At 46.7% G+C, this 25,105-nt stretch overlaps 1 protein-coding gene, 1 long non-coding RNA gene and 1 pseudogene across 3 annotated transcripts; 1 reads left to right on the forward strand and 2 right to left on the reverse strand.

Moving 5' to 3' along the window:
- Positions 1 to 803: 803 nt before the first annotated feature.
- LOC140627361 (uncharacterized) lies at positions 804 to 24,873 on the forward strand. Of its 2 annotated transcripts, none has more exons than XR_012026151.1 (7): positions 804 to 975; positions 1,237 to 1,384; positions 6,968 to 7,089; positions 8,715 to 8,795; positions 8,953 to 11,273; positions 17,195 to 17,371; positions 20,705 to 24,873. It is a non-coding gene; the product is annotated as an uncharacterized lncRNA (long non-coding RNA). The 2 variants fall into 2 exon arrangements; XR_012026150.1 differs by lacking the exon at positions 20,705 to 24,873 and adding an exon at positions 18,192 to 19,943.
- On the reverse strand, positions 2,562 to 3,843 carry LOC140627831 (GTP-binding nuclear protein Ran-like; annotated as a pseudogene).
- On the reverse strand, positions 5,576 to 5,982 carry LOC140627284 (small ribosomal subunit protein eS27-like). The gene has a single exon (XM_072815427.1). It carries the CDS (start codon positions 5,949 to 5,951, stop codon positions 5,697 to 5,699), a length of 255 nt encoding a protein of 84 aa, XP_072671528.1. The 5' UTR covers positions 5,952 to 5,982; the 3' UTR covers positions 5,576 to 5,696.
- Positions 24,874 to 25,105: the final 232 nt, after the last annotated feature.

Below are 25,105 nucleotides of genomic sequence, written 5' to 3' on the forward strand. Positions count from 1 at the left end.
ATAAATAAATAAATAAATAAATAAATAAATAAATACATACATACATACATACATACATATATAAATAAGAAGTAATAAAATAGCCTTGCTTCTGTTCTGGTCCGCGTGCTGGGGGCTCATTTGTCTGCAGCCGGCGCGGGGAAGCCGAGTGCTGGGCCCGGGGGAGGGGGCCCCCACCGGGAGTGTCCGCATCGTCCGCTGCGGATGCCACCGGCCAATGCAATTCATTCATTCTCCCTCCTTCCCCTCTGCCCGCCTGCCCACCCCCCCTTCCTCCCTCCCTCCCCGCTCGCGCCGCGGGGTCTGGGCGCCCTTGCAAGGAAAGAGGGCTTCCTGGGAGGGTGGCTTCGAGGCAGGAGAGCTCGCATCAATCATTCCAAACGGGAAGCGGGACGGGGTCGCTAAGGCGGCGGAAAGTCGGATTCCAGACTGCCTCGGGGGGCGCTCCACGCCCAGCCGGGGCCGCCGCGCCCCCCATCTCCCCGGCCCTCGGCGCCGCGCCCCTTCACTTCGGGGCTGCGCGGGTGTACAGCCGTCGAGGATCAGAGCCCAGGGGTCCCAGGGCTCCCGGAGAGTGTGACTCAGCGGGGCAGAGGTCTCCCGCTCCCCAAGGCCGGGGCGTCCCAGGGCGACCGGGAGGCCAGGGCGTGCGCAAAGCCGCAGGCGGGTGGGAGGGGGTGGGGATGGAAGGCCTGAGAGATGCTTCTGGCCCCTCCCCGGATGGTTTGGAGCGGTTGGTAATTCAGGCTGGCCCGCCTTTTCCGGCCGCTCCCAGCACCCTCACCCTCACCCCCACCCCGAGCCCGGGGCGCGCGCCACGGGGCAGGCGAGCCTGGGCGCAGCCACTCCTGGAAGCCAGAGCGTGGGCAGGAGCGGCCGGGAGAGCCGCCCTGGGCCCCCGGGAGGCTGCGCTTCCTCAGCGTCCCTTCCCGCCCGGGACGGCTGGGGGCGGGGAGGCCGGCGGCCTTTGGCGAGGTTTGTGGATGTGGGGTCAGGCCAGGCTCCTCGTCCTTGTTCACGTCATGAGACACCCAGAAAATTTATATAATATCCCAATGACTTTCAGGGGTGAACTGGAGAGTATTTGGAGAGTCAAAATGGGGCCTGGTGGGAAAAGAAATGATTTAACTGTATTATGCAATCATGTAAAGAAAATGAAAAATAAACTATTAGAAGCGGTGTTAAATATCCAGCTTCCTAATGAAATTTTCACAACCCTCCTTTTTTTTTTTTAAGATTTTATTTATTCACGAGACACAGAGAGAGGCAGAGACATAGACAGGAAGAAGCACGGTGGGACTCGATCTGGGGACTCCAGGATCAAGCCAGGACCCCGCCTGGGCAGAAGACTGGTGCTAATCCGCTGAGCCACTGAGCCACCCAGGTGTCCCTCACAACCCTCCCTTCATTTCCTCCTTTCTACTATGGAAAATTTCACACATGTTTAAAAAATAGATGAATAGATAATGAATCCTCAGCTTCATCATTTACCAAGGTAGGGTCAAATTTTTAAAAAATATTTAAGAGACACCTGGGTAACTCAGTGGTTGAGCATCTGCCTTCTGCTGGGGTGATGATCCCTGGGTCCTGGGATCGAGTCCCCCATCCAGCTGCCAATGGGGAGCCTGCTTCTCCCTCTGCCTACATCTCTGCCTCTCTCTGTGTGTCTCTCATGAATAAATAAAATCTTTAAAAAATATATTTTTTTAATTTAAATTCAATTTGCCAACATATGGTATAACACCCAGTGCTCATCTCATCAAGAGTAGGGTCAATTTTGTTTCATCTCCTCCCTCACCCACTTCCCCCTCCTGTTCTTATACTTTCTAAAAAAAAAAAAAATAGAAGATTTATTTATTTATTTATTTGAGAGAGCGAACACAGAGTGGGGAGAGGCAGAGGGAGAGGATGAGAGGATGAGAAAAAAAATCTCAAGCAGACGCCAGGCTGATCTCTGAGCCCAACATGAGGCTCAATCCCACAACCGAGACCATGACCTGAGCCAAAATCGAGTCACTCACTTAATTGAGCCACCCAGGCCCCCTATCCTTTTTTTTTTTTTTTAAGATTTTATTTATTTATTCATGAGACACACACACACACACACACACACACACACACAGAGGTAGAGATACAGGCAGAGGGAGAAGCAGGCTCCATGCAGGGAGCCTGATGCGGGACTTGATTCTCCGTCCCTAGGATCAGGCCCCGGGTGGAAGGCGGCACTAAACTGCTGAGCCACCCAGGGATCCCCACGTTGAAATTTCTTACTGTAATGCAAATGGATTTTTTTTTTTTTATTTATGATAGTCACAGAGAGACAGAGAGAGAGAGAGAGAGAGAGGGGGGCAGAGACACAGGCAGAGGGAGAAGCAGGTTCCATGCAGGGAGCCCGACGTGGGATTCGATTCCGGGTCTCCAGGATCGCGCCCTGGGCCAAAGGCAGGCGCCAAACCGCTGCACCACTCAGGGATCCCTGCAAATGGATTTTGAAACTAAATGTATCTCTTCCTATAAGGCACTTAAAATAAAGATGGTCTAATGGGAAGAAGGCACGTTCATTAGAGAGCAGCCAACCTGTAGTTGGCATGGACACCATGAAACTGCTCACCAGCCACAAAAGGATAGAGGTATCTGATACATGTGGAGATGGTGTTTCTGGGCACACTGTGGTGGCCCGCCCAGTCCCCCCCCGCCGCCACCCCGTTCTACCAGCCTCATACTGCACTGCCAAAACTGTGTCGGTGACAACCTCTGGTATGGGGCAAGAGCAGGCATGGTGACAAACTCCAAGTTAGGGTCTACAGTTAGTTTTCTTTTTTTTTTTTTAAGGTTTTATTTATTTATTCATAGACACAGAGAGAGAGGGGCAGAGACACAGACAGAGGGAGAAAGCAGGCTCCATGCAGGGAGCCCGATGTGGGACTCGATCCCGGGGCTCCAGGATCACACCCCAGGCTGCAGGCGGCACCAAACCGCTGCGCCACCGGGGCTGCCCTACAGTTAGTTTTCAAACAAGCCAAAGGAAGAGCTTTTCTTTTCTTTTCTTTTTTCTTTTCTTTTCTTTTCTTTTCTTTTCTTTTCTTTTTTTCTTTTCTTTTCTTTTCTTTCTTTTCTTTTTTTCTTTTCTTTTCTTTTCTTTTCTTTCTTTTCTTTTCTTCCTTTTCTTTTCTTTTCTTTTTTCTTTCTTTCTCTCTTTCTTTCTTCTTTCTTTCTTAAGATTTTATTTATTTATTCATGAGAGACAGAGAGAGAAACAGGCTCTATGCAGGGATCCCAACGTGGGACTCAATCCTGGGACTCCAAGATCGCCCAAAGGCAGGTGCCAAACCGCAGAGCCACCCAGGGATCTCCAAGGAAGAGCTTTTCAAAGTTTGTAGCTACTTTTAGCAGAAATGTCAAACTACTGAAGATTCTTCTTTCGATGGAAGATTATGGATTTTGCCTTAACGTTCCTGTCCTTAGTACCCACTTTGTTGTCACACAGTGTGATGGGGATGTTTTCATATACTCGTACCAAATCTCTATGCCAGTTAGGCACATCCTCAGAAGTAACGCTTCATGTCACATGGAACATTACAATGGCACACAGGGTTTATACATAATAGTAATCTCTTGGTCCACCAAATTTCTCCTGACCTATTGTATTCCATACATTGGACTGAATGGTCCTCTTGCTGGTGTGGAACACAAAGGAATGGGCCTCAACCTCCGATGTAGTCACATGATTCTCCAATTCACCAGATGATGTTTCATGAATGTCATTTTTCCATCATCACCAACCAATACAAGTTTGAACTGAATTTGTGATTCTCCCTGGGCAGTTTCCAGAAGCATCCCCATGCCCCATCTGACTGAGGGCACTATGACCATTATTCTTGCATTTACTGTTAACAGGATAGCATTCTCCATCTGTGTACCCTCTTGTCAAACTAGGCAATAGTCCATAAGACCGTCCTCACTTCTCACACCAACTTCAGAGTTCAGGGGTCCCCAAGACCACCCTCAGGTTTGATTATTTGCTAGAAAGAACTCATTGAATGTTGTTATACCCATAGTTATAGTTTATTACAGTGAGAATACTGATTAAAATCAGTTGGGGGGTGCCTGGGTAGTTCAGTTGGTTAAGTGTCTGCCTTTGGCTCAGGTCATGATTGCAAGGTCCTGGGATCAATTCCCACGTCAGGCTCCCTGCTCAGCGGAGAGTCTGCTTCTCCCTCTCCCTCTGCCCTTCCCTCCTGCTCCTGTGCTCTCTCTTTCTCAAATAAATAAATAAAATCTTTTTAAAAAAGATTCAGGGATCCCTGGGTGGCGCAGCGGTTTGGCGCCTGCCTTTGGCCCAGGGTGCAATCCTGGAGTCCCGGGATGGAGTCCCACGTTGGGCTCCCAGCATGAAGCCTCCTTCTCCCTTTGCCTGTGTCTCTGCCTCTCTCTCTCTCTCTCTCTCTGTGACTATCATAAATAAAATAAAATAAAATAAAATAAAATAAAATAAAATAAAATAACAAAAAAATAAGAAAAAAAATAAGAGGGGAACCCTGGGTGGCGCAGCGGTTTAGCGCCTGCCTTTGGCCCGGGGCGCGATCCTGGAGACCCAGGATCGAATCCCACATCGGGCTCCCGGTGCATGGAGCCTGCTTCTCCCTCTGCCTGTGTCTCTGCCTCTCTCTCTCTCTCTCTCTCTCTGTGTGTGTGACTTCATAAATAAATAAAAATTAAAAAAAAATAAGAAAAAGATTCATGAGAGACACAGAGAGAAAGAAGCAGAGACATAGGCAGAGGGAGAAGCAGGTTCCCTGAGGGGAGCCGGATGTGAGACTCGATCCCAGGACCCCAGGTTCATGACCTGAGCTGAAGGCAGACGCTCAACCACTGAGCTCAGTCGTCCCAAGGCCAGCCATCTTGGAGATGACATGTACACGTGACTCTGGAAAGGATGGCTGTGCCTAGAATATGGGACAGATATAGATGATGAAGCATTTGGAGCCCCATAAATCCACCTATTCTAAGAGCAGAGGTGATGGATTGTTTTCAAAAATGGCTACAATTTAAAAAAAAAAAAAAAGGCCACAATTTCACTTGTATGAGGGAGCTAGAGTCGTTGAACTCAGAGACACAGTAGAAAAGGTGTACCAGGGGCTGAGGAAGGGAGGAAGGCTCAGTCACTGTTCAGAGTTTCTGTTTGGGTTGATGAAAGATTCTAGAGTTGACAACGCCTAATGCTGCTGACAATGTGGGGCAATGGGAACTCTCGCTCATTGCTGGTGAGGGGACAAAATGCTATAGCCACTTTGGAAAGTAGTTTGACAGTTTCTTAAAAAACTAAACATAGGCAGGGTGCCTGGCTGGCTCAGTCGGTGGAGTGTGTGACTCTCCATCTTGGAGTCTTGAGTTTGAGCTGTTTGTTGGGTGTAGAGATTATTTTGTTTTTTAAGATTTTATCCATCCATGAGAGACGCAGAGGGAGAAGCAGACTCCATGCAGGAAGCCCCATGTGGGACTTGATCCCAGGACTGTGGGATCATGACCTGAGCTGAAGGCAGATGCTCAACCGCTGACCATCCAGGCATCCCTATTTTTATTTTATTTTATTTATTTTATTTTATTTTATTTTATTTTATTTTATTTTATTTATTTTTTGTATCCAAAATCTGTTTATTGGGATAGTGTCCCACTCATCTTGATTCAGGGAGCTTTTAGTGCTGCTTCCGCCTGAAGGAGCATCCTTCTGTAAGCCTTGCTTTTCCTCCCGTGGGCTGGCAGAGGACAGTAGAACAGCCGACACACAGAACTACCGTCTTTGCGTGGCTGAAGACGGTGGTGATTTTGTAGCATCCCAGGCACTTCACGTCCATGAAGTAGGAGTTGGGGCTCTGCACCAGGCGCTTCTTCTTGTGCTTCCTCTTCTCCTCTTCCGGGGACGGGTGCAGGAGATCCTTCGCAAGGGGCATGTTCTCGTGGGGAGGTCGTCACCGCCAGAAAGGGACATCCCTATTTTTAAAGAAATGTTAAAGAAAAAAAAAGAAAGAAAGAAAAGAAAAAGGAGGTGCCTGGGTGGCTCACTCGGTTAGGCATCTGGCTTCAGCTCAGGTCATGATCCTGGGTCCTGAGATTAAGCCCCACATAGGGCTTCCATCTCAGTGGGGAGCCTGATTCTCCCTCTTCCTTTGCTGGGCTGCTCGCCCTGTTTGCTTGTGCTCTCTCTCTCTCTCTCTCTCTCTCTCTCAAATAAATAATCTTAAAAAAAAGGAAAGAAATGTTAAAAAAGCCAAAACACAAAAAAACCACTAAACATAGAATCCAGTGAACGCGTTCCTTGATATTTACCCAAAGGAGTTGAAAGCTTATGTCCACACAAAAACCTGCACACAGATGTTTATAGCAGCTTATCCATAATTGCCAAAACTTGGAAGCAACCAAGATGTTTTCAGTAGGTGAGTGGATAAACAGTGGTACATCCACACAGTAAAATATGATTCAACACTAAAAAGAAATGAGCTGTCAAGCCATAAAAAGACGCAGAGGAAACTTAAATGCATGTTACTAAGTGAAAGAAGCCAGTCTGAAAAGGCTACATAATGTATACTTCCAACTATAGGACATTTAAAAAAAATATTTTATTTAGTTATTTCAGAGAGAGCATACAAGCAGAGAGAAGGGGTAGAGGGAGGGCAGGGAGCCCGATGCAAGGCTCAATCTCAGGACCTCAGGATCATGATCTGAGCCAAAGGCAGATGCTTAACCACTGAGCCACCCAGGTGCCCCATATGACATTTTGGAAAAGGCAAAACTATGAAGACAGTAAAAAGATGGTGGTTGCTAGGGGTTGGGGGAGAGGGAGGGATGAATAGGCCAAACACAGAAGATTTTTTGAGGCAGTGAAAAGAATGGTCCTGTACTAACTGTAAAAGTGCTAAGTGAATAAAAGACAGCATTTTTAAAATCTATTTTATTTTATTTTTTTTAGAGTCTATTTTTTAAAAGCTCTGGAGAAAAAAGAAAGCTCTGGAAATGGATGGTGATGACGGTTGCACAACAATGTGAATGTATTGCATGCCACTGAATGTATATGTAAAACTGGATAAAAGGGTAATTTTGATGTTCTGTATATTTTACCACAATACAAAAAACAATTTAAAAAAAATTTTTGAAGATCTATTTGTTTATTCATGAGAGACACAGACTGAGAGAGAAAGAGGCAGAGACGCAGGCAGAGGGAGAAGCAGCCTCCTCGCAGGGAGCCCAATGTGGGACTCGATCCTGGATCCCGGGATCACGACCTGACCAACTGCTGAGCCACCCAGGTGTCCCACAGAAAACAATTTAAATAATCTCCACGCTCAGTGTGGGGCTTGAACTGACAACTCTGAGATCAAGAGTTGCATGTTCCACTGACTGAGCCAGCCAGGCAGCCCACAATATAAAATTTTTAAAGAAAACATCTGGCCACAGTTATTACCCTCCCTGTACCTGTACCCCTCTTCAATGCAGAGCAGCTCCTCCCATCAAGAGGTGTAGCCCTTGAACCTGGCCTGCTCTTGGGACTTGCTCTGACCAATCCAAATACCAAACGTCATACCTGATCCAGGCCTCTCAAGAAGCCTTGAGCGTTGTTGCTGTTTCTGTTTGCTCTTCTGCAACCCAGCCACGTCCCTATGAACAGGCCCAGGCTAGCCTGCTGAGGGATGCTGAGACCCTGTGAGGGAGAGATGATCTGACCAGCTGAGGCCATCTCAAACCAGCCTGCCCTGGCCACCCTGGCAGTGGATAATGTAGACATGGGTGTGAACCAGGGGAGCCAAGCCCAGATTCCCCATCCACAGAATCAAGAGCTAAATTAAGAATTGGATGGGGCTCCTGGGGTGGCTCAGTCGGTTAAGCATCTGACTCTTGATTTCGGCTCAGGTCATGATTTCAGGGTTGTGAGATCGAGCCCCCTGCATCAGGCTCCATGCTCAGCATGGAGTCTGCTTAAGATGCTCTTGCTCTCTCTCTGCCCCTCCACCCCATTCATGTGCTCTCTCTCTCTTAAAAAAATAAAAAATAAAGTTGGTGTCTTAAGGCACTAGGCTTGGTGGTGGATTGTTTAGAAGCAAAAGCTAACTGTCTCAGAGTATGATGATGGACGTATATAAGGAATTTCCTGGTGAGGAGCCTAACCCTCTCAGATGCTGGTTTCTCTTAAGTTGGAGTGTTTGAGGGTCACTGCCCACTGCAGGTTCCAGGAACACTTTTGGAGATAGCTGTTACCTTCACTGATGCTGTAGAAGCCTAGAACTTCCTGGGTTCCAGCCTTATGTGTTCTTGGATTTCAGAATCCAATATGAAAGAGAGTGGGTGAATTGGAGAGCACCTAGCCAAGAACTTCTGGCGTGATGGGGCGGGCATGAGGACAGGAAGGTGTTGGGGAGCCAAGCTGGCCCTTCCCAGAAGCAGGGCCCAGTGCTCTCCTGTGAGCCTCCAGGATGCTGTGCAGGCAGCCTGGCAACAATGCCCCCACGCAGGCTAGTGAGCCCACTCTGCTTCCCCTGGTGGGAGGCTCAGATGGGCCAAGATTAATGCTAAATGTGGAGATTCTTACTCAGAGCTGGGTTTCACACCTTCTGGCATTCAATACTAGCCTAGTTTTTAATAAAAACAACACTATTTTGGTGCCGTAAACCTATTTTTCACCATCTGGCATACCCTTATGCCTCTTCTGTTTCTTCTTCTAGTACAGCCTGACAGGAAAAAACCATCATGGGACTAGGAGCTTCCTACCAACCAGGATATTACTGCACATTCAAATGAACAAGGTACCTCTCTGCAGGTTGCGGCCACTTCACTCTGAGTAGCAGACTTTTAAAAAAAACCTCTTTCTATAAATGTCAAGAGAACAAAAGACGTTTGGCTCATGAAATATTAAGATACAAAATAAGTTTGTTTTTGTTTTGTTTTGTTTTTGCATAACAGATGATGACAACCTAAAAATACCCAAAAGACTAATAAGGAAGAAAAACCACTCCTTCTGACTGAGGGGAATTGGCAAAATAATGGCCCAAACCTGTCCTCTGCAATTCCTTTGGGATCTACTAAAGGAATGGAAGGCATTGGGGAAACCAGGAGGAAAATCAGCTTTAAAAAAAAAAAAAAGATTTTATTTTTAAGCTATCTCTACTCCAGTATGGGGCTCGAACTCACAACCCCAAAATCAATAGTCACATGTTTTACTGACTGAGCCAGCCAGGCTCCCCAGGAAAATTAGCTTTGTTAGTAAAATTAGCTTAATTAGTAAAAATAATTTTCATTGGATCTAGCCTTTAACAAATCAATGGGCATTTTATGATTCTATATATTTTCTGGAGAAGTCTGATGTCAGACTTATATTCACCAGTGCCTTTTTAGTGACAAGAAGAACTACTCCAAGGCACACAAATGTCTCTAGGGAAGGGGTCTTGTGCCTCTTTTTACTCAGAGAGCCTGTGGTTTTCTTGATTCTCGAGTATGTGAGATGAGTGTGTCTGTGTGTATATATGTGGGCGGGAGGGTGGATCCAGGTTTTGTGGTTGTTTGAAGATTTTATGATTTGGGGGCGCCCTTAAAGAGAAAAAAACAGAATGGATACAGAATTAGGTAGGAGAGGAATGTTATTCAGAGTCAGAAATAAAACACAATACATAGCATTTTTTCAAAAGTAATCTCTACACCCAACATGGGGCTGGAACTCACCACCCTAAGATCAAGAGTCACATGCTCCTCTGACTGAGCCAACCAGGCACCTAACACATGGCATTTTAAAGGCTGAGAAATACAATTTTCCCCTACAGTTTTCCTCTGCAGACTCTTTGAACACCTATTTGTACAACAATTTTGTGATATCATTTTCTAGCAAGAGGAAAGAAAGATAACTTATTGTTTTTCTTTTTAAAGATTTTATTTATTTATTCATGAGAAACAGAGAGAGAGAGAGAGAGAGAGAGAGAGAGGGGCAGAGACAGAAGCAGGCTCCATGCAGGGAGCCCGATGTGGGACTCGATCCCAGGACCCCGAGATCATGCCCTGGGCGGAAGGCACACGCTCAACCGCTGAGCCACCCAGGTGCCCCAAATCCACAAGAAATTTAACTACTTTCCCATTGTGTTCATATACTTCACTTCTTTTCATTAAGTCGATTATTAAACAAACCAAGAGCCCACATATCACCTCTATTCAAAATCTATCGCTTTCTCCTTTGGTGTGATCGGAAAAAATCTGTTACAGTTCACTTTTCTATGCCAGAATCGCTTCCACTGGTTGCATATGGACATACCTGAAAAATAATTCGTTTTCTAGGAAGTTTGCGATTATATTCACTGCATTATTGATGATATTCTTGGGAGGAAAATTTTCTGTTTTGATCTGCTCACAAATTTAGTCATTTGGTGATTGGAAGAATTTCCCACAGGGTAGCTTCCAGCCCTGCACATTTCAAACTTCGTTTCTCCTCCTCCCACAGCCCAGCTGCTGTGGTGCTCGATGTCATGACGCCAGGTGGGCAGTGGGATTATTCCCGGAAGTCGTTCCTACAGCGGGAGGGCCAGTAATACCTACCTCTGTAAACGGTTCCCATTAAGGGCACACTCAGTGTGTTCCCAGCCCAACTTCCCCTTAGCCAGCCCCTCACGGCCCTCGGCCTCTCCAGGACCCGAGAGGAAGGTGACAGAGTCAGAGCGGGAAGAGAGCGATCTTAACCAATTACAGCTCCAATAGTTCTCTTTTGCAAATTGTACAAACACACGCGACCAGGTGAAGCCGCTTCTGGGGCCCCGCCCAGGGTCTTTAGCAAATGAGGCGCCCTGACACCGCAGGTTCGTTAGCTCCGGGCGGGTGTGAGGGTGCGAGGGTTTTTTGTTCACTTTCTTTAGCCGGCGGCAGCGGGATACCAGAAGGCCGACTCGGAAAGGCTCGGAGCCGCTTCTCCCTTTGAGCTGAACAAACCGCTCGCCTCTGCGTCCACGCAGGTCCCGCACCTGCCAGCCCCCGGCCGTCGCCCCGGTCCCGGCCGTGCGGCCCCGCGGCCCCTAGAGGGCACCACATCCCCATCCCGGAGCCGCTCGGTTGCCAAGGGGGCGGCGGCGGCGGCGGCGGCGGGCCTCGCCCCCTGGGACTTCCGGTGCCCTGCGCGCCGGCCGAGCCCAGGTACAGCCCGCGGGGCCTGGCGCGGACGCCCTCGGGTCCGGACGACTGCTCGTGGTGCGGCAAGAGCCTCAGGGAGCGGGCCGGCTTCCTCGCTCAAGTTCCGGGAGCCCTTTCAGGTGCCCAGAAGTTTGTCCTTACCCAGGAGCACCCCCCACCTCCCGCCCCCACCCAGGGCAAAGGGCCGGGCCCCCTGCTGAGGTCTGCGGGCGAGGGGGGCGGCCTCCCCGGCACTAGGCGTCCTCTGGGGACTTTGCCACCCGTCCGGCTCCTAAAGCGTGCAGGACACTCCTGCTCTTGATTTAGGGTGTCTCGGACCTGGGAGGGGAGGCTTGTGACGGGGTGGGACCCGGAGCCGGAGTGGGCACATCAGCCAGGGAAGAAGGCGCCGGACCTCGGAGGGCCTGTGTTGGTGGCACCGCCCTGAGCTGGGCCGCGGGATGGGTGGGGTCCGCACCACCCCCATTTGGAAGCCAGGCTATGCCCGGGAGGGGGGGGACATCTCGCGGGGCAGCCCCCTCAGAGACTGGCTGGCTTCGCTCTGGGAGTCCAGGCGGTAGCTCATATTTTCTTCCTTTTTCTTTTTCTTTTATTGAGAGAGCACAAGTAGAGGGAGAAACAGACTCCCCTGCTGAGCAGAGAGCCCCAAGGGGTGGGGTGGGGTGGGGGGGAGGGCTCCATCCCCAGGACCCTGAGATCATGACCTGGGCCGAAGGCAGACACTTAACCGCCTGGGCCACCCAGGTGCCCCTCATGTTTTCAACAAGGTATTGTCTTTGACTGCTGGGCCTCAGGGCCCCGAGGGGTCTCTAGGACAATGTCCAGAGCTCCCCTCCCAGGTCTGAGTAGAGGGTTGGGATGATGACGTAGAAGCAAAGAACTTAGGTGAGACCATCACTCTGATGAACATGAGGATGGTCAGTCCCCACAGCCTAACCCAGGGATAGCTGGATTCAGGTGTGGGAGGCTGCTGGGCCCAGTCTGTGTGGACGCCGCACATTCACATAGCTCCTAGTTGGGGCGTGGGGGTGGGGTGGGGGATAGGTGGCAGGAAGGGTTGGCCAGCAGAGCCGGTGCAGGAGGGTATCTGTGGAACCCGTGAGTCCCTTGTAGCCACAGGCAGGAAAGGCACACATATTTGTGTGTGTGTGTGTGTGTGTGTGTGTGTGTGAAAGTAAGCATAACACAAAAGTCACTGTATTAGTCAACTACAGTTCACTAGCATTCAGGACAGTCACAGTGCCGTGCACCCATCAACTTTATCTAGTTTCAGAACATTTTTATCCCCTCAAAAGGAACCCATCAGCTGTAGCTCCCTGTCCCCACCTGTCTCCCAGCCCCAGGCAACCACTAATTTTTCTGACCCTATGGATTTGTCTGTTGTGGATATTTCATATAAATGGAATCATAGAATATTTGGTCTTTGGCTTCTTTAATTTAGCGTGAGTTTTCCAAGGTTCATACACATCCCAGCATGTGCCAATTCTTCATTCCTTTTTGTGGCCAACTAATATTCCATCGCGTGGACATAATTGTACTGCATTCGGTTTACCTATTCGTCTACAAATGGGCACTCGAGCTGTTTCCACATTTCGGTGATTCAAATACAGACACCTACCTTTACTCTGTGTCTTACCCTCATCTGGGGGCTCTTCGGGGTCCAGCGCTTCCTGCTAATGCTGATGTGAGCAGGTCTTCCAGCACGTGCACCCTACTCTAGCCCAGGGAACCTCAGGACTCATCATGCTCAGTCTCAAAGAGAGTCCACCTGGAGTTATTTGTGTTTCCTCCCAGGCAACAGGCCTTTACAACTCCCATGCCAGAAGCCACTCAGGTGCCCCTGTAAGTGTATTCTTAATCCCCTTCACCTATTTCCCCCATCCCCCCACCCACCTCCCCTCTGATAACCGTCAGTTTGTTCTCTATATTTAAGAGTCTGCTTTTTGGGGGACGCTTGGGTGGCTCAGCGGTTGAGCATCTGCCTTCGGCTCAGGGCATGATCCCGAGTCCTGGGATGGAGTCCCCCTCAGGCTCCCTGCAAGGAGCCTGCTTCTCCCTCAGCCTATGTCTCTGCTTCTCTCTGTGTGTCTCTCATGAATGAATAAATAAATAAAGCCCTTAAAAAAAAAGAGCCTGTTTTTTTGGTTTGTCTCTCTTTTTCTTTGTTTTATTTCTTAAATTCCACATGAGTGAAATCATACAGTATTTGTCTTTCACTGATTAATTTCACTTAGCATTATACTTCTAGATCCATCCATGTTGTTGCTAATGGCAAGATTTCATTCTTTTTGATGGCTGAGTAATATTCCATTGTATATATACATATATGTTTATATATGTATGACAACTTCCCTATCCATCTTTTGATGGACACATAGATTGCTTTTATATCTTGGCTATTGTAAATAATGCTGCAATAAACATAGGGATGCATATATCCTTTTGAATTAGGGTTTTTGTTTCCTTTGGGTAAATACTCAGTAATGGAATTACTGGATCCTATGGTAATTATCTTTAAGTTTTAGAGGAGACTTGATACCATCTTCCACAGTGGCTGCCCCAGTTTGCATTCCCACCAGCAGCGCATGAGGGTTCCTTGTCTCCACATCCTCGCCAACAATTGTTGTTTCTTGTGTTTATTTTACTTATTCTGACAAGTGTGAGTTGATAGCTCATTGTAGTTTTGATTTGCATTTCCCTGATGATGAGTGATGCTGAGCATCTTTTCGTGTGTCTGTTGGCCATCTGAATGTCTTCCTTTGGAGAAATGTCTATTCATGGCTTCTGCCCATTTTTAAATTGAATTTGGATTTTTTTTGGGGGGTGCATAATTGTTTTATCATTTCTATGACAGTATTTTTATATCTTATTAATTATTGAGTTAATAATATAGACATGTTGCAAAAGCAAAAGGTAGGGCGCCTGGGTGGCTCAGTCAGTTAAGTGTCTACCTTCGACTCAGGTCATGGTCCCAGGATCGAGCCCCACATTGGGCTCCCAGCTCAGTGGGGAGCCTGCTTCTCCCTCTGCTTCTGCCTTTCCCCCCTGCTTGTGCTTGCTCGCTCTCTTCCTCTCTGTGTCTGAAATAAAATCTTAAAAAAAAGCAAAAGGTATGAAAGGTTTACATTGAAAAGTGTGTTGCTTCTATCAGTTTATGTGCATGCATACATTTTTCCCCTCAGAGGTTAACAATTTTACCAGTTTTTAATACATTTTTTTAAAGATTTATTTTTTTTAAAGATTTTATTTATTTATTCATGAGAGAAAGAGACACACACACACAGAGGCAGAGACACAGACAGAGGGAGAAGCAGGCTCCATGCAGGGAGCCCGATGTGGGACTCGATCCTGGGTCTCCAGGATCACGCCCTGGGCCGAAGGCAGCGCTAAACCACTGAACCACCAGGGCTGCCCCAGATATATTTATTTTAGAGAGAGAGCGCATGCACAAGCATGGTGGGGGGAGAGGGAGAGGGAGAAAGAATCTCAAGCAGACTCCCATCGGCACAGAACCCAACTTGGGGCTCAATCTCATGACCCTGAGATCATGACCTGAGCCAAAACCAAGAATCAGGGACACCTGGGTGGTTCAACGTTTGAGCATCTGCCTTTGGCTCGGGCACAATCCTGGAGCTCCCGGATCGAGTCCCATTGGGCTCCCCTCAGGGAGCCTGCTTCTCCCTCTGCCTGTGTCTCTGCCTCTCTCTCTGTATTTCAATGCTCCATCTCAGGATCCTGAGATCATGACCTGAGCTGAAGGCAGACGCTTAACCAACTGAGGCACCCAGTTGCCCTTTTCATCAATGTTTTATAGTTTTCAGAATACAGGTCTTTCACCTCCTTGATTAATTTTATTTGTAGGCATTTTATTCTTTTTGGTGCAATTGTAAATGGGGTTTCTTAATTTTCTTCTTCATTATGAATGTATAGAAATGCAACAGATTTCTATATATTGATTTTATATCCTGTACCTTTACTGAATTCATGGATTAGTTCTGAGCTTTTTGGTGGAGTCTTTAAGGTTTTGTTTTTTTTGTTTTTTGTTTTTTGTTTTTTTTATGAGAGACGGGGGGGCGGGCAGAGACACAGGAGGAGGGAGAAGCAGGCTCCATGCCGGGAACCTGATGTGGGACTCGATCCTGGGACTCCAGGATCACGCCCTGGGCCAAAGGCAGGCGCTAAACTGCTGAGCCACCCAGGAATCCCCTTTAAGGTTTTTTATACATAGTATCATGTCATCTGCAAATACTGAAAGTTTTATTTCTTCCTTACCAATTTGGATGCCTTATATTTTCCTCATCTAATTGCTGTGGCTAGGACTTCCAGTACTATGCTGAATAAAAGGGGTGAGAGTGGACATCCTTGTCTTGTTCCTGATTTTAGGGGAAAGCTCTCAGTTTTCCACCATTGAGTATGATGTTAGCTGTTGATTCTTCATCTGTGGCCTTTATTATTCTGAGGTATGTTCCCTCTACCCCTGCTTTGTTGAGAGTTTTTATCATGAATGGATGTTGTACTTTGTCAAATGCTTTTTCTGCATCTATTGAAATGATCTTATGGCTTTTATCCTTTCTCTTGTTGATGTGATGGATCACATTGATTTGTGAATATTGAACCACCCTTGTATCCCTGGTTTATTCCTGATCATGATGAATGATTTTTTTCTAATGTATTGTTGGATTTGGTTTACTGATAACTTGGTTGAGAATTTTTTCATCTATGTTCATCAGAGATGTTGGCTTGTCCTCTCTCTCTCTCTTTTGTGATGTCTTTAACTGGTTTTGGAAGCAGGGTAATGCTGGCCTCATAGAATGAATTTGGAAGCTTTCCTTCTTCATCTATCTTTGGAATCGTTTTTTGTGTGTGTTTTTTTAAGATCTTTATTTATTTGACAGAGAGGAGAGAACACATGCAGTAGGAGCAGCAGGCAGAGGGAGAGGGAGAAGCAGACTCCTTGCTGAGCAAGGAGCCTAATGTGGGACTTGATCCCAGAACTCTGGGATCATGACCTGAGTCAAAGGCAGATGCTTAATTGACTAAACCACTCAGGAGCCGCTGGAATAGTTTTTGAAAATAGGTATTAGGGGATCCCTGGGTGGCTCCGTGGTTTAGCGCCTGCCTTTGGCCCAGGGTGTGATCCTGGAGTCCCGGGATTGAGTCCCACGTCGGGCTCCCTGCATGGAGCCTGCTTCTCCCTCTGCCTGTGTCTATGCCTCTCTCTGTGTGTCTCTCATGAATAAATAAATAAAATCTTTAAAAAAAAGAAAGAAAATAGGTATTAACTCTTCTTTAAGCTTTTGTTAGAATTCCCCTGTGAATCTATCTGGTTCTGGACTTTTGTTTGATGGAAGTTTGGTGATCACTGATTCAATTTCATTGCTGGTAATCGGTCTGTTCATATTTTCTATTTCTTCCTGATTCAGTTTGGGGAGGTTATGTTTCTAGGAATTTATCCATTTCTTCTAGGTTGTCCAATTTACTCACATATAATTTTTCATAATATATTCTAAGAATCCTTTGTATTTCTGTGATGTTGGTTGTCATTTCTCCTGGTCATTTCTGATTTTATTGGAGTCCCTCTGCCCCCTATATCTCTTTTTTTTATGAGTGTGGCTAAAGGTTTATTAACTCTGTTGATCTTTTCAAAGAACCACCTCCTGAAGCACCTGGGGGCTCAGTGGTTGAGCATCTGCCTTGGGCTCAGGGTGTGATCCCTGGGTCCTGGGATAGAGTTCTGCATCGGGCTCCCTAGAGGAAGCCTGCTTCTCCCTCTGCCTATGTCTCTGCCTCTCTCTGTGTCTCTCATGAATAAATAAATAAAATCCTTAAAAAAAAAAAAAAAACACCTCCTGGTTTCATTGATCTGTTCTATTGTATTTTTAGTTTCTATTTCATTTATTTCTGCTCTAATGTTTATTATTTCTTTCCTCCTACTTGTTTTGGCATTTATTTGTTCTTTTTTTCCTGACTCCTTTTGTTATAAGGTTAGGTCTTTTATGTGAGATTTTTCTTCTTTTTCTTTTCTTTTTTTTTTTTTTAGATTTTATTTATTCATGAGAGACACACAGAGGCAGAGACACAGGCAGAGGGAGAAGCACACTCCATGCAGGGAGCCCAATGTGGGACCTGATCCTGGGAGCCCGGGACCACGCCCCGAGCCGAAGGCAGATGCCCAACCGCTGAGCCACCCAGGCGTCCCGAGATTTTTCTTCTTGAGGTAAGTCTGTATTGCTATAATCTTAGAACAGCTTTTGCTGTATCCCAAAGATTTTGGACCATTGTGTTTTCATTTTTATTCATCTTTATGTATTTTTTAATTTCCTCATTGATTTCTTGGTTGACCCATTCATTGTTTAGTAGCATATTATTTTACCTCCACGTATTTGTGTTCTGTCCAGGTTTTTTCTTGTGGTTTATTTCTGGTTTCATAGCATTCTCTTCAGAAAAAAATGCATGATTTAAAAAAAAATTTTATTTATTTATTTGACAGAGAGCCAGAGTCCATGCAGGGGGAGCAGGAGTGGCACTGCTCAGCAGGGAGCCCAATGTGAGGCTCAATCCCAGGATCATGACCTGAGCTGCCCAGCACCCCAAAATACAGGATTTAATTTAATTAAGTCTTTTTAAATTTGTTGAGACTTGTTTTGTGGCTTAATGTGATCTTTTCTGGAGAATATTTCATGTACACTTGAATGTGTTTTCTGCAGTTTTAGGATGGGATGTTCTGAATATATCTGTTAGACCCATCTGGTCCAATGTGTCATTCAAAGCCACTCTTTCCTTGTTGATTTTCTGTTTGGATGATCTATTCATTGATGTAAGTGGGGTGTTAAAGTCCCCTACTATTATTGTATCATTATTGATTTCTTCCTTTGTGTTTGTTAATTACTACTTTATGTAATTTGGGTGCTTCCATGTTGGGTACATAAATATTTACAATTGTTGTACCTTCTTGTAGGGTTGTCCCCTTTATGATTATATAGTATTCTTCTTTGTCTCATTACAGTCTTTATTTATTTTATATTTTTGTTAACTAGGCTCCAGGCTGGTGCTCCAGAGTGGGGCTTGAACTCACAACCCTGAGATCAAGACCTGAGCTGAGATCTAGAATCAGACACTTAACCGACTGAGCCACTCAGGTGCCCCTACAGTCTTTATTTTAAAGTCTATTTTGGGGCAGCCCTGGTGGCTCAGTGGTTTAGCGCTGCCTTCAGCCCTAGAGACCTGGGATCAAGTCCCACGTCAGGCTCCCTGCATGGAGCCTGCTTCTCCCTATGCCTGTGTCTCTGCCTCCTCTCTCTCTCTGTGTCTCTCATGAATAAATAAAATAAAATCTTAAAAAAATAAAAATAAAAAAGTCTATTTTGTCAGATACAAGTATTGCTACCCCAGCTTTCTTTTCACACCCACGTGCATAACAAATGCTTTTCCTTCCCTTCATTTTCAATCTGTGTATGTGTTTAGTCTAAATAACTTTTTTTTTAAAGGAGACTAACATTGGGTTGTCAACTTTGTGTTTTAGCAAGTTAGAGCATTAAAACAGCAACAGGGGATCCCTGGGTGGTGCAGCGGTTTGGCGCCTGCCTTTGGCCCAGGGCGCGATCCTGGAGACCCGGGATCGAATCCCACGTCGGGCTCCCGGTGCATGGAGCCTGCTTCTCCCTCTGCCTGTGTCTCTGCCTCTCTCTCTGTGTGTGTGACTATCATAGATAAATAAAAAATTAAAAAAAAAATAAAACAGCAACAGCCTACTAGTGTCATCATCATATAAGTGTGGACATTCGTATTTTATTTATTTACTTACTTAAGATTTTATTTGTTTATTCATGAGAGACAGAGAGAGAGGGAGACAGAGGGAGAAGCAGACTCCCCACAAGGGGCCCGATGTGGGACTCCATCCCGGATCCCAGGATCAAGACCTGAGCTGAAGGCAGACACTCAACCGCTGGGCCATCCAGGCATCCCAACATTTGAATTTTAAAAGATCCAAAGGTCCTATCATCTCATAGGACAGTTTTTTAAGTGGAGCAACTTCAGTTTTATGAAAATCTTACTGTGTTGTTTTGATTTCTCTCATCTGAAGAGAAATCTCACCTGCTTCATGTTGACTAGAACAATCCTCGAGGTATGAGGTTTGGGGACTAGCTCAGTGTTTAGAAACCGCCCTCCAAAAAAAAAAAAAAAAAAAAAAAAAAAGAAACCGCCCTCCTTAATACCCCCCTTAGTGCCCCTGGGAGCTTCCCATCTGGTTATTTTGTTTCCTTCTTTAGTTATTCTTCCCGGTTTGCTTTTTAAAGACTTTATTACTTAAAAAATTAAAAATCAAAAAAAATCTTTGGTGGCACCTGGCTTAGTTGGGAGAGCATATGACTCTTGATCTTGGGGTTGTAAGTTCAAGTTCCACATTGGGTATAGAGGTTACTTAAAATAAATGAACTTTAAAATTTTATTGAGTAATAATTGACTAATTAATTAATTCAATATAATTGTAAGCAGTTAAAGTACACAACCTGATGATTTGATATATATGTATATGGTAGAATGACTGCCAAGACCAAAATAACACATCCATCACCTCACATAAGGCATGGTTGGCTCTTTGTGTGGTGAGCAAGTTTAAGATCCATTCTCGGGATCCCTGGGTGGTGCAGCGGTTTAGCGCCTGCCTTTGGCCCAGGGCGCGATCCTGGAGATGCTGGATCGAATCCCACGTCAGGCTCCCGGTGCATGGAGCCTGCTTCTCCCTCTGCCTGTGTCTCTGCCTCTCTCTCTCTCACTGTGACTATCATAAATAAATAAAAATTAAAAAAAATAAATAAAGGTATTGCCATATTATTAAAAAAAAATCCATTCTCAACAACTTTCAAGTCTACAATAATATATTAATTATAGTTACCATGCTATACATTAGATTCTTAGACCCTTTTTAAAAAAAAATTTATTTTTAAATAATTTCCACACCCAATGATGGGCTTGAACTCACCACCCTGAAATCAAGAAACACATGCTCTACCGCTGATCCAGCCAGGCACCCCGACCTTATTTTTCTTAGAACTGAAGATCTGTACCCTTTGACCTACATCAGCTCATGTAGGTTTTCTTAATCAGTATTCGTGGGGTGTTTGGCTAATTAGAAATCACACTGTGCAAATCAGAATCTCTTATAGCTTCTAGAAATTTCTTGGTGAGCAACCTTTATCTTCCCCCACAAGAGCCAATTTCGGGGGAAAAATGATGTTTGTGGGTTGCATTTATTTTTCATTCCCAATAAAAATAGGTTTGAGTCCCATGGGGTAAAATGTATTTTTCTTCCAGGGTAGAATTCGTGGGTAACAAAGGAGATTTATGCTAATGAGAGGCTAGCGCCGCTTTCCAGCTACTAAAATGTAAATATGTGGCATAGTTGAGGCAGCTTTCTCATTTCTTACCCTAAAATTCGTTGATGGGCTGAGAGTATAGGTAAATAGAAGGGCACAAAACCATTTACTACCAGCAGGAGGCTTGATTTCTCCCCATTTGATCCCTCCGACTTGTTTTGAATCCGGTACAGGAAACCAAGCGGTGAAGACTTCTGCTCCTCCGCAGGACCCTGCACACTGGACGTTTCCGTCGGAAGGCGGGGGTTTCTAAGGCGGAGCGTTCTCAGCCGCGCGCGGCCCGAAGAGGTCCTTAAGGAGCCCAGGGTCAACCTGCTGGAATCGCGGTTTATGGAGGCTTTTATTTATTTTTTTTAAAGATTTTATTTATTCACGAGACACACACATAGAGAAAGAGACCCAGGCAGAGGGCGAAGCAGGCTCCGTGCAGGGAGCCCGACGCGGGACTCGATCCCGGGGCTCCAGGACGGCGCTGAACCGCCGAGCCGCCGGGGCTGCCCGTTTATGGAGGCTTTTACAAAAATCACAAAAATAAGCGCTTTTATGTTGTCAGGCAGATTTTACATACAGACAGATCATCAAATTCCCGTACGGTGGAGACATCTATTTTTACTAAATCATTCCAGTTCGCCCTCCCCGCCACAGCCGTGACAAGGAATTTGCTGCGATTGCTGCCGCATTGGCTCCGGAAACCCGGCGGCGTGGACGTGGGTTCGAGCCCGAGGGAGACGGAGCGTCGTTAACTCGTCACCCCGTGTGCGGCTCCCGGCGGCGGAGGAGGCGCAGCCGCGGCTCGGGAGCCCTGGAGGAGTCACGTGGCCGCGGACACGCCTCTGGAGTCGTCGCCGCCTGCCGCGGCCCGGGCGGAGCGGCCTTGGCGGAGGCGGACTAACTAACTAAACGGGCCCCGGCCAGGCCGCAATTGTCAAGTGGGTTTTCATTGTTTAAAAAAAAAAAAAAAAAAAGATTTTAAAAAGCTTGAGAGGGGTGGGGAGCGGGATAGAGCGTGTGACTCGTGACCTCAGGGTGGTGAGTTCCAGCCCCACCTAGGGAGCGGAGCCTACTTTATTCATTTTTAAAGATTTTATTTAAAAAAAATAAAGATTTTATTTATTCATGAGAAACACAGAGAGAGAGGCAGAGACACAGGCGGAGGGAGAAGCAGGCTCCACGCAGGGAGCCCGATGTGGGACTCGACCCCGGGTGTTCAGGGTCACGCCCTGGGCCGAAGGCGGGTGCTAAACCGCTGAGCCACCCAGGAATCCCCCTGGAGCCTACTTAAAAAAAAAAAAAAAAAAAATTTAATGAATAAATAAAAATTAACTCCTAAAAAACAAAACCAAAACAAAACAACTGCTGAGAGCGGGCCTTCCCGGGAAGCGGCAGCATCGCCGCCCTCGACACGTAGGGGACCGAAAAGCCCCAGAAAGAAGCTGCACGTCTCTTATTTCCTGCATTTCCAGCTTCAGGGCAGTTTGGTTAGATTTTCTGCTTTGGTAGTAAATTAAAGCAGAAGGACAAAAGATCACATATTTAAAAAAAAAACAATAGAGTTTATTCGCCCATATCTATGAATTACTTTCAATCCTTGCAAGCCCGGTTTTTCTGCTGAACCCCGTCTGCCACCCCCCACTGTGCACACTGGAAGCCCAGCCCGTTTCTTCGAAAGAGAGAGGAACTGGTTTCTGGACAAAAATATCTTTAACGCCCTCCCCTCCGGGGGTGCAGCAGTGGACCTGGGCGGGGGCTGATTACCAAGTAACCCACGCTACTGTGACAGCCAGCGAGCTCCTCGGAGGCAGAAAAGCATACGCGTTCGTCCCCGCTGCGGCTGGGGACACGGTTCCTGGCCACCCCCCTGCTGACGGGGACCCCCCGGCGCCCCCTGCAGACCTCCTGGCACGTTGGAAACGCCGCCTCCCCGTAGAGTTTTCCTGTTGGACCCTAGTGTAAGACAAAGAAAACAAGTTTTTGTTTGTTCCCTCTTCCTGCCAAGCGAACCCCAGCAACCCTTTCAAGCTGTCCCCGAGCTGAGATTTCTCCGGAGGACAAGGACATCTTAGCTTCCTGACAAGTGGTGAGGATGAGAGCCCGTCTCCTCCAGTCCTGCTCCGTAGGGAAGGAACGGCGCGGAGACGGCTACCGCGTGAGCGCGCACTGAGCGAGTCAACATGGGAAAAGGCCCCCTGGAATTTTCCAGAGCAAACAAAGCACAATTCTAACGGCCATGGGTCATCCCTGAAAGTCCTCTCTTTCCCAAGCACCACCGGGAACCGCTCGGTGAACTAGTTAGGCAGATGTTCCAGAAGATTCTTACAGCTAACTTCAGCAACAAAGCCAAATTTAGACTAAAAACGACCCCAAAGTTGTGACTCCCCCATGTTTTCCTTGCTTCAAAAAGGGGAGGCTGGCAGCACCAGAGCACACTGCATTTGTTGCTCTAAATCAAATCACACGGTCCTAAAACATCCTGGATAAAAATAAATGAAGTCGTGTTTCTTTCGGAGTTGGAAATTGCCGCTTGCTGCTCAGCCAACCCTGCTTTTTGCTAAACTCAGGGCTTTGTTTTTGCTTCCTACTGAAGCAGGTTTATAAACACCAGAGGCAAAATGCACCAACTGCAACAGATGGCTCGAGGTGCTAGTTCATTTGTCATTATTTGTTCGGGAAATATCGCATAGTTGGGCTGCTGGGATCACACACTTAAAGCTGGAGGAATTGTCTTGGGCGAGATCAGAGCTCCCTGGGGCTCAGGACTTTCCTGAAAGGAAAATTTGACAGAAACCAGCCTCCTCTTGCTGGTGGACTCTAAGCACAGGGAGGAAAAATCAGACGACTAGGAATCTCTTCACAAACGGGGGTGTGTGTCATGTTATACCCACACATCTGTGCAGAACACCATTTGCAACCCAGAGCCCCATCATCACTTCTGGAGAAAACACCATCCGTTCCTTTGGCCCTGACACCTTTGCACACGGTGCATTATCAGTGTTCCCGAATTTACCAAAACATTTTTTTCTTCCCTAAAATTCTTTAGGCTCCTCCTGGTCCCTCTCTGCAGAGAGACAACTTCCAGTTCTCCAGGTGGAACTGCAGCCTAGGGTTGCTGCACCACCTGTATTGGGCACCTGACAGCGACGTTGGGCACCGTTCCAAGATGTGCCTTAGGGATGCACAGTGCGTCATAACCATGGAGCCTTCCGAAGCAGGGTGACTGGGGACCACCAGCAACGGGACTGGGGACCTGGGGACTCGGCTCTAATACCCAGTTTCTTTTGATGAAAATAATACTTGAAGCAAACATGCCTGTCCTGGCTAAGAGGTGTTTGGGTGTTCTATTTACTTATCTGTGGTTTTCAAATTTGGCAACCCACACCCCCACTTTTTTTTTTTTTTTAAAGAACAACAGTGCCCTATGGAAATAGCTTTCAAACTCCACTGCATGGTGCATGGTGCCTGTGGAACCAAAAAAGAATGCCGCAGATTCCTGGACACGTCACACCTATGCTCAGTTTCCAGGAGTGGAACTCGGACAAAAATTTTTTAAAGATTTATTTATTTATTTATTTATTTGAGACACAGGCAGAGGCAGAGGTGGAGGGAGAAGCAGGCTCCCTGAGGGGGGGCTCAATGCGGGACTCGATCCTAGGACCCCGGGATCACACCCTGAGCTGAAGGCAGATGCTCAACCACTGAGCTACCCAGGAGTCCCCAGACATTGGGTTTTTATTTTTTATTTTTTAAAGATTTTATTTATTTATTCATGAGAGACACATAGAGAGAGGCAGAGACACAGGCAGTGGGAGAAGCAGGCTCCGTGCAAGGAGCCCGATGTGGGACTCGATCCTGGGACTCCAGGATCAGGCCCGGGGTGGAAGGCAGGCGCTCAGCTGCTGAGCCACCCAGGGATCATGACATTGGGTTTGTAAAGAAGCTCCCCAGATGTTCATTCAGCCCCTCCAACGCCAGCCCTTGGACCAGCTTAGAAGCACCACTGCCTCACAAAAGTTACTCTGTGTGTATTTCTAATCCCCCCAATACAATACTCCAAACCGCGTTAACTCAGTGAGAAACCAAAAAACTAGCAGTGTACCTGTCCACGTGGGGACTCAAGCCTTCAATCTTACCAGAAATCACTACTATAATAATAACAAAAGAGGTCTCTATATGTCAAAAGTGGGTCAAAACTCATTTGACAACATGGACTATGATTCTCCTGCAGTTCTAAAGCCAAAGTGTGAAACTTTCATAGTTTATATTACCACGGACTGTGTGAATGGCCTTGCGATATAAATGGATTTCCTCCTCAGATAATGTGGAGCTTTAATTCTGCCAGCGGGGCTGGGGGGAGGGAGGTTGGGGGGGGCAATGCAACCTGCCAGTGGTATCTTTCTAACGGTAGCGCTGGTTGTTTTAGGTTGTGCACCACATTGTCTTCTGATTGTCCTCATTTTAGGTTGGCTTTTCTTCTGTCCTGTGCACTCACACTGATCCTTACATGTAGATGCACACTGTCACTCCTTTTTTGTACACATTTTTTTTTTAAAGATTTCATTATTTAGGGCAGCCCGGGT

Source organism: Canis lupus, chromosome X (genome assembly GCF_048164855.1).
Source record: "Canis lupus baileyi chromosome X, mCanLup2.hap1, whole genome shotgun sequence".
Lineage (NCBI taxonomy): Eukaryota > Metazoa > Chordata > Mammalia > Carnivora > Canidae > Canis > Canis lupus.

Coding starts and splice junctions, on each gene's coding strand:
- LOC140627284 (XM_072815427.1), bottom strand. CDS start 5,951: ATGCCCCTTGCGAAGGATCTCCTGCACCCGTCCCCGGAAGAGGAGAAG.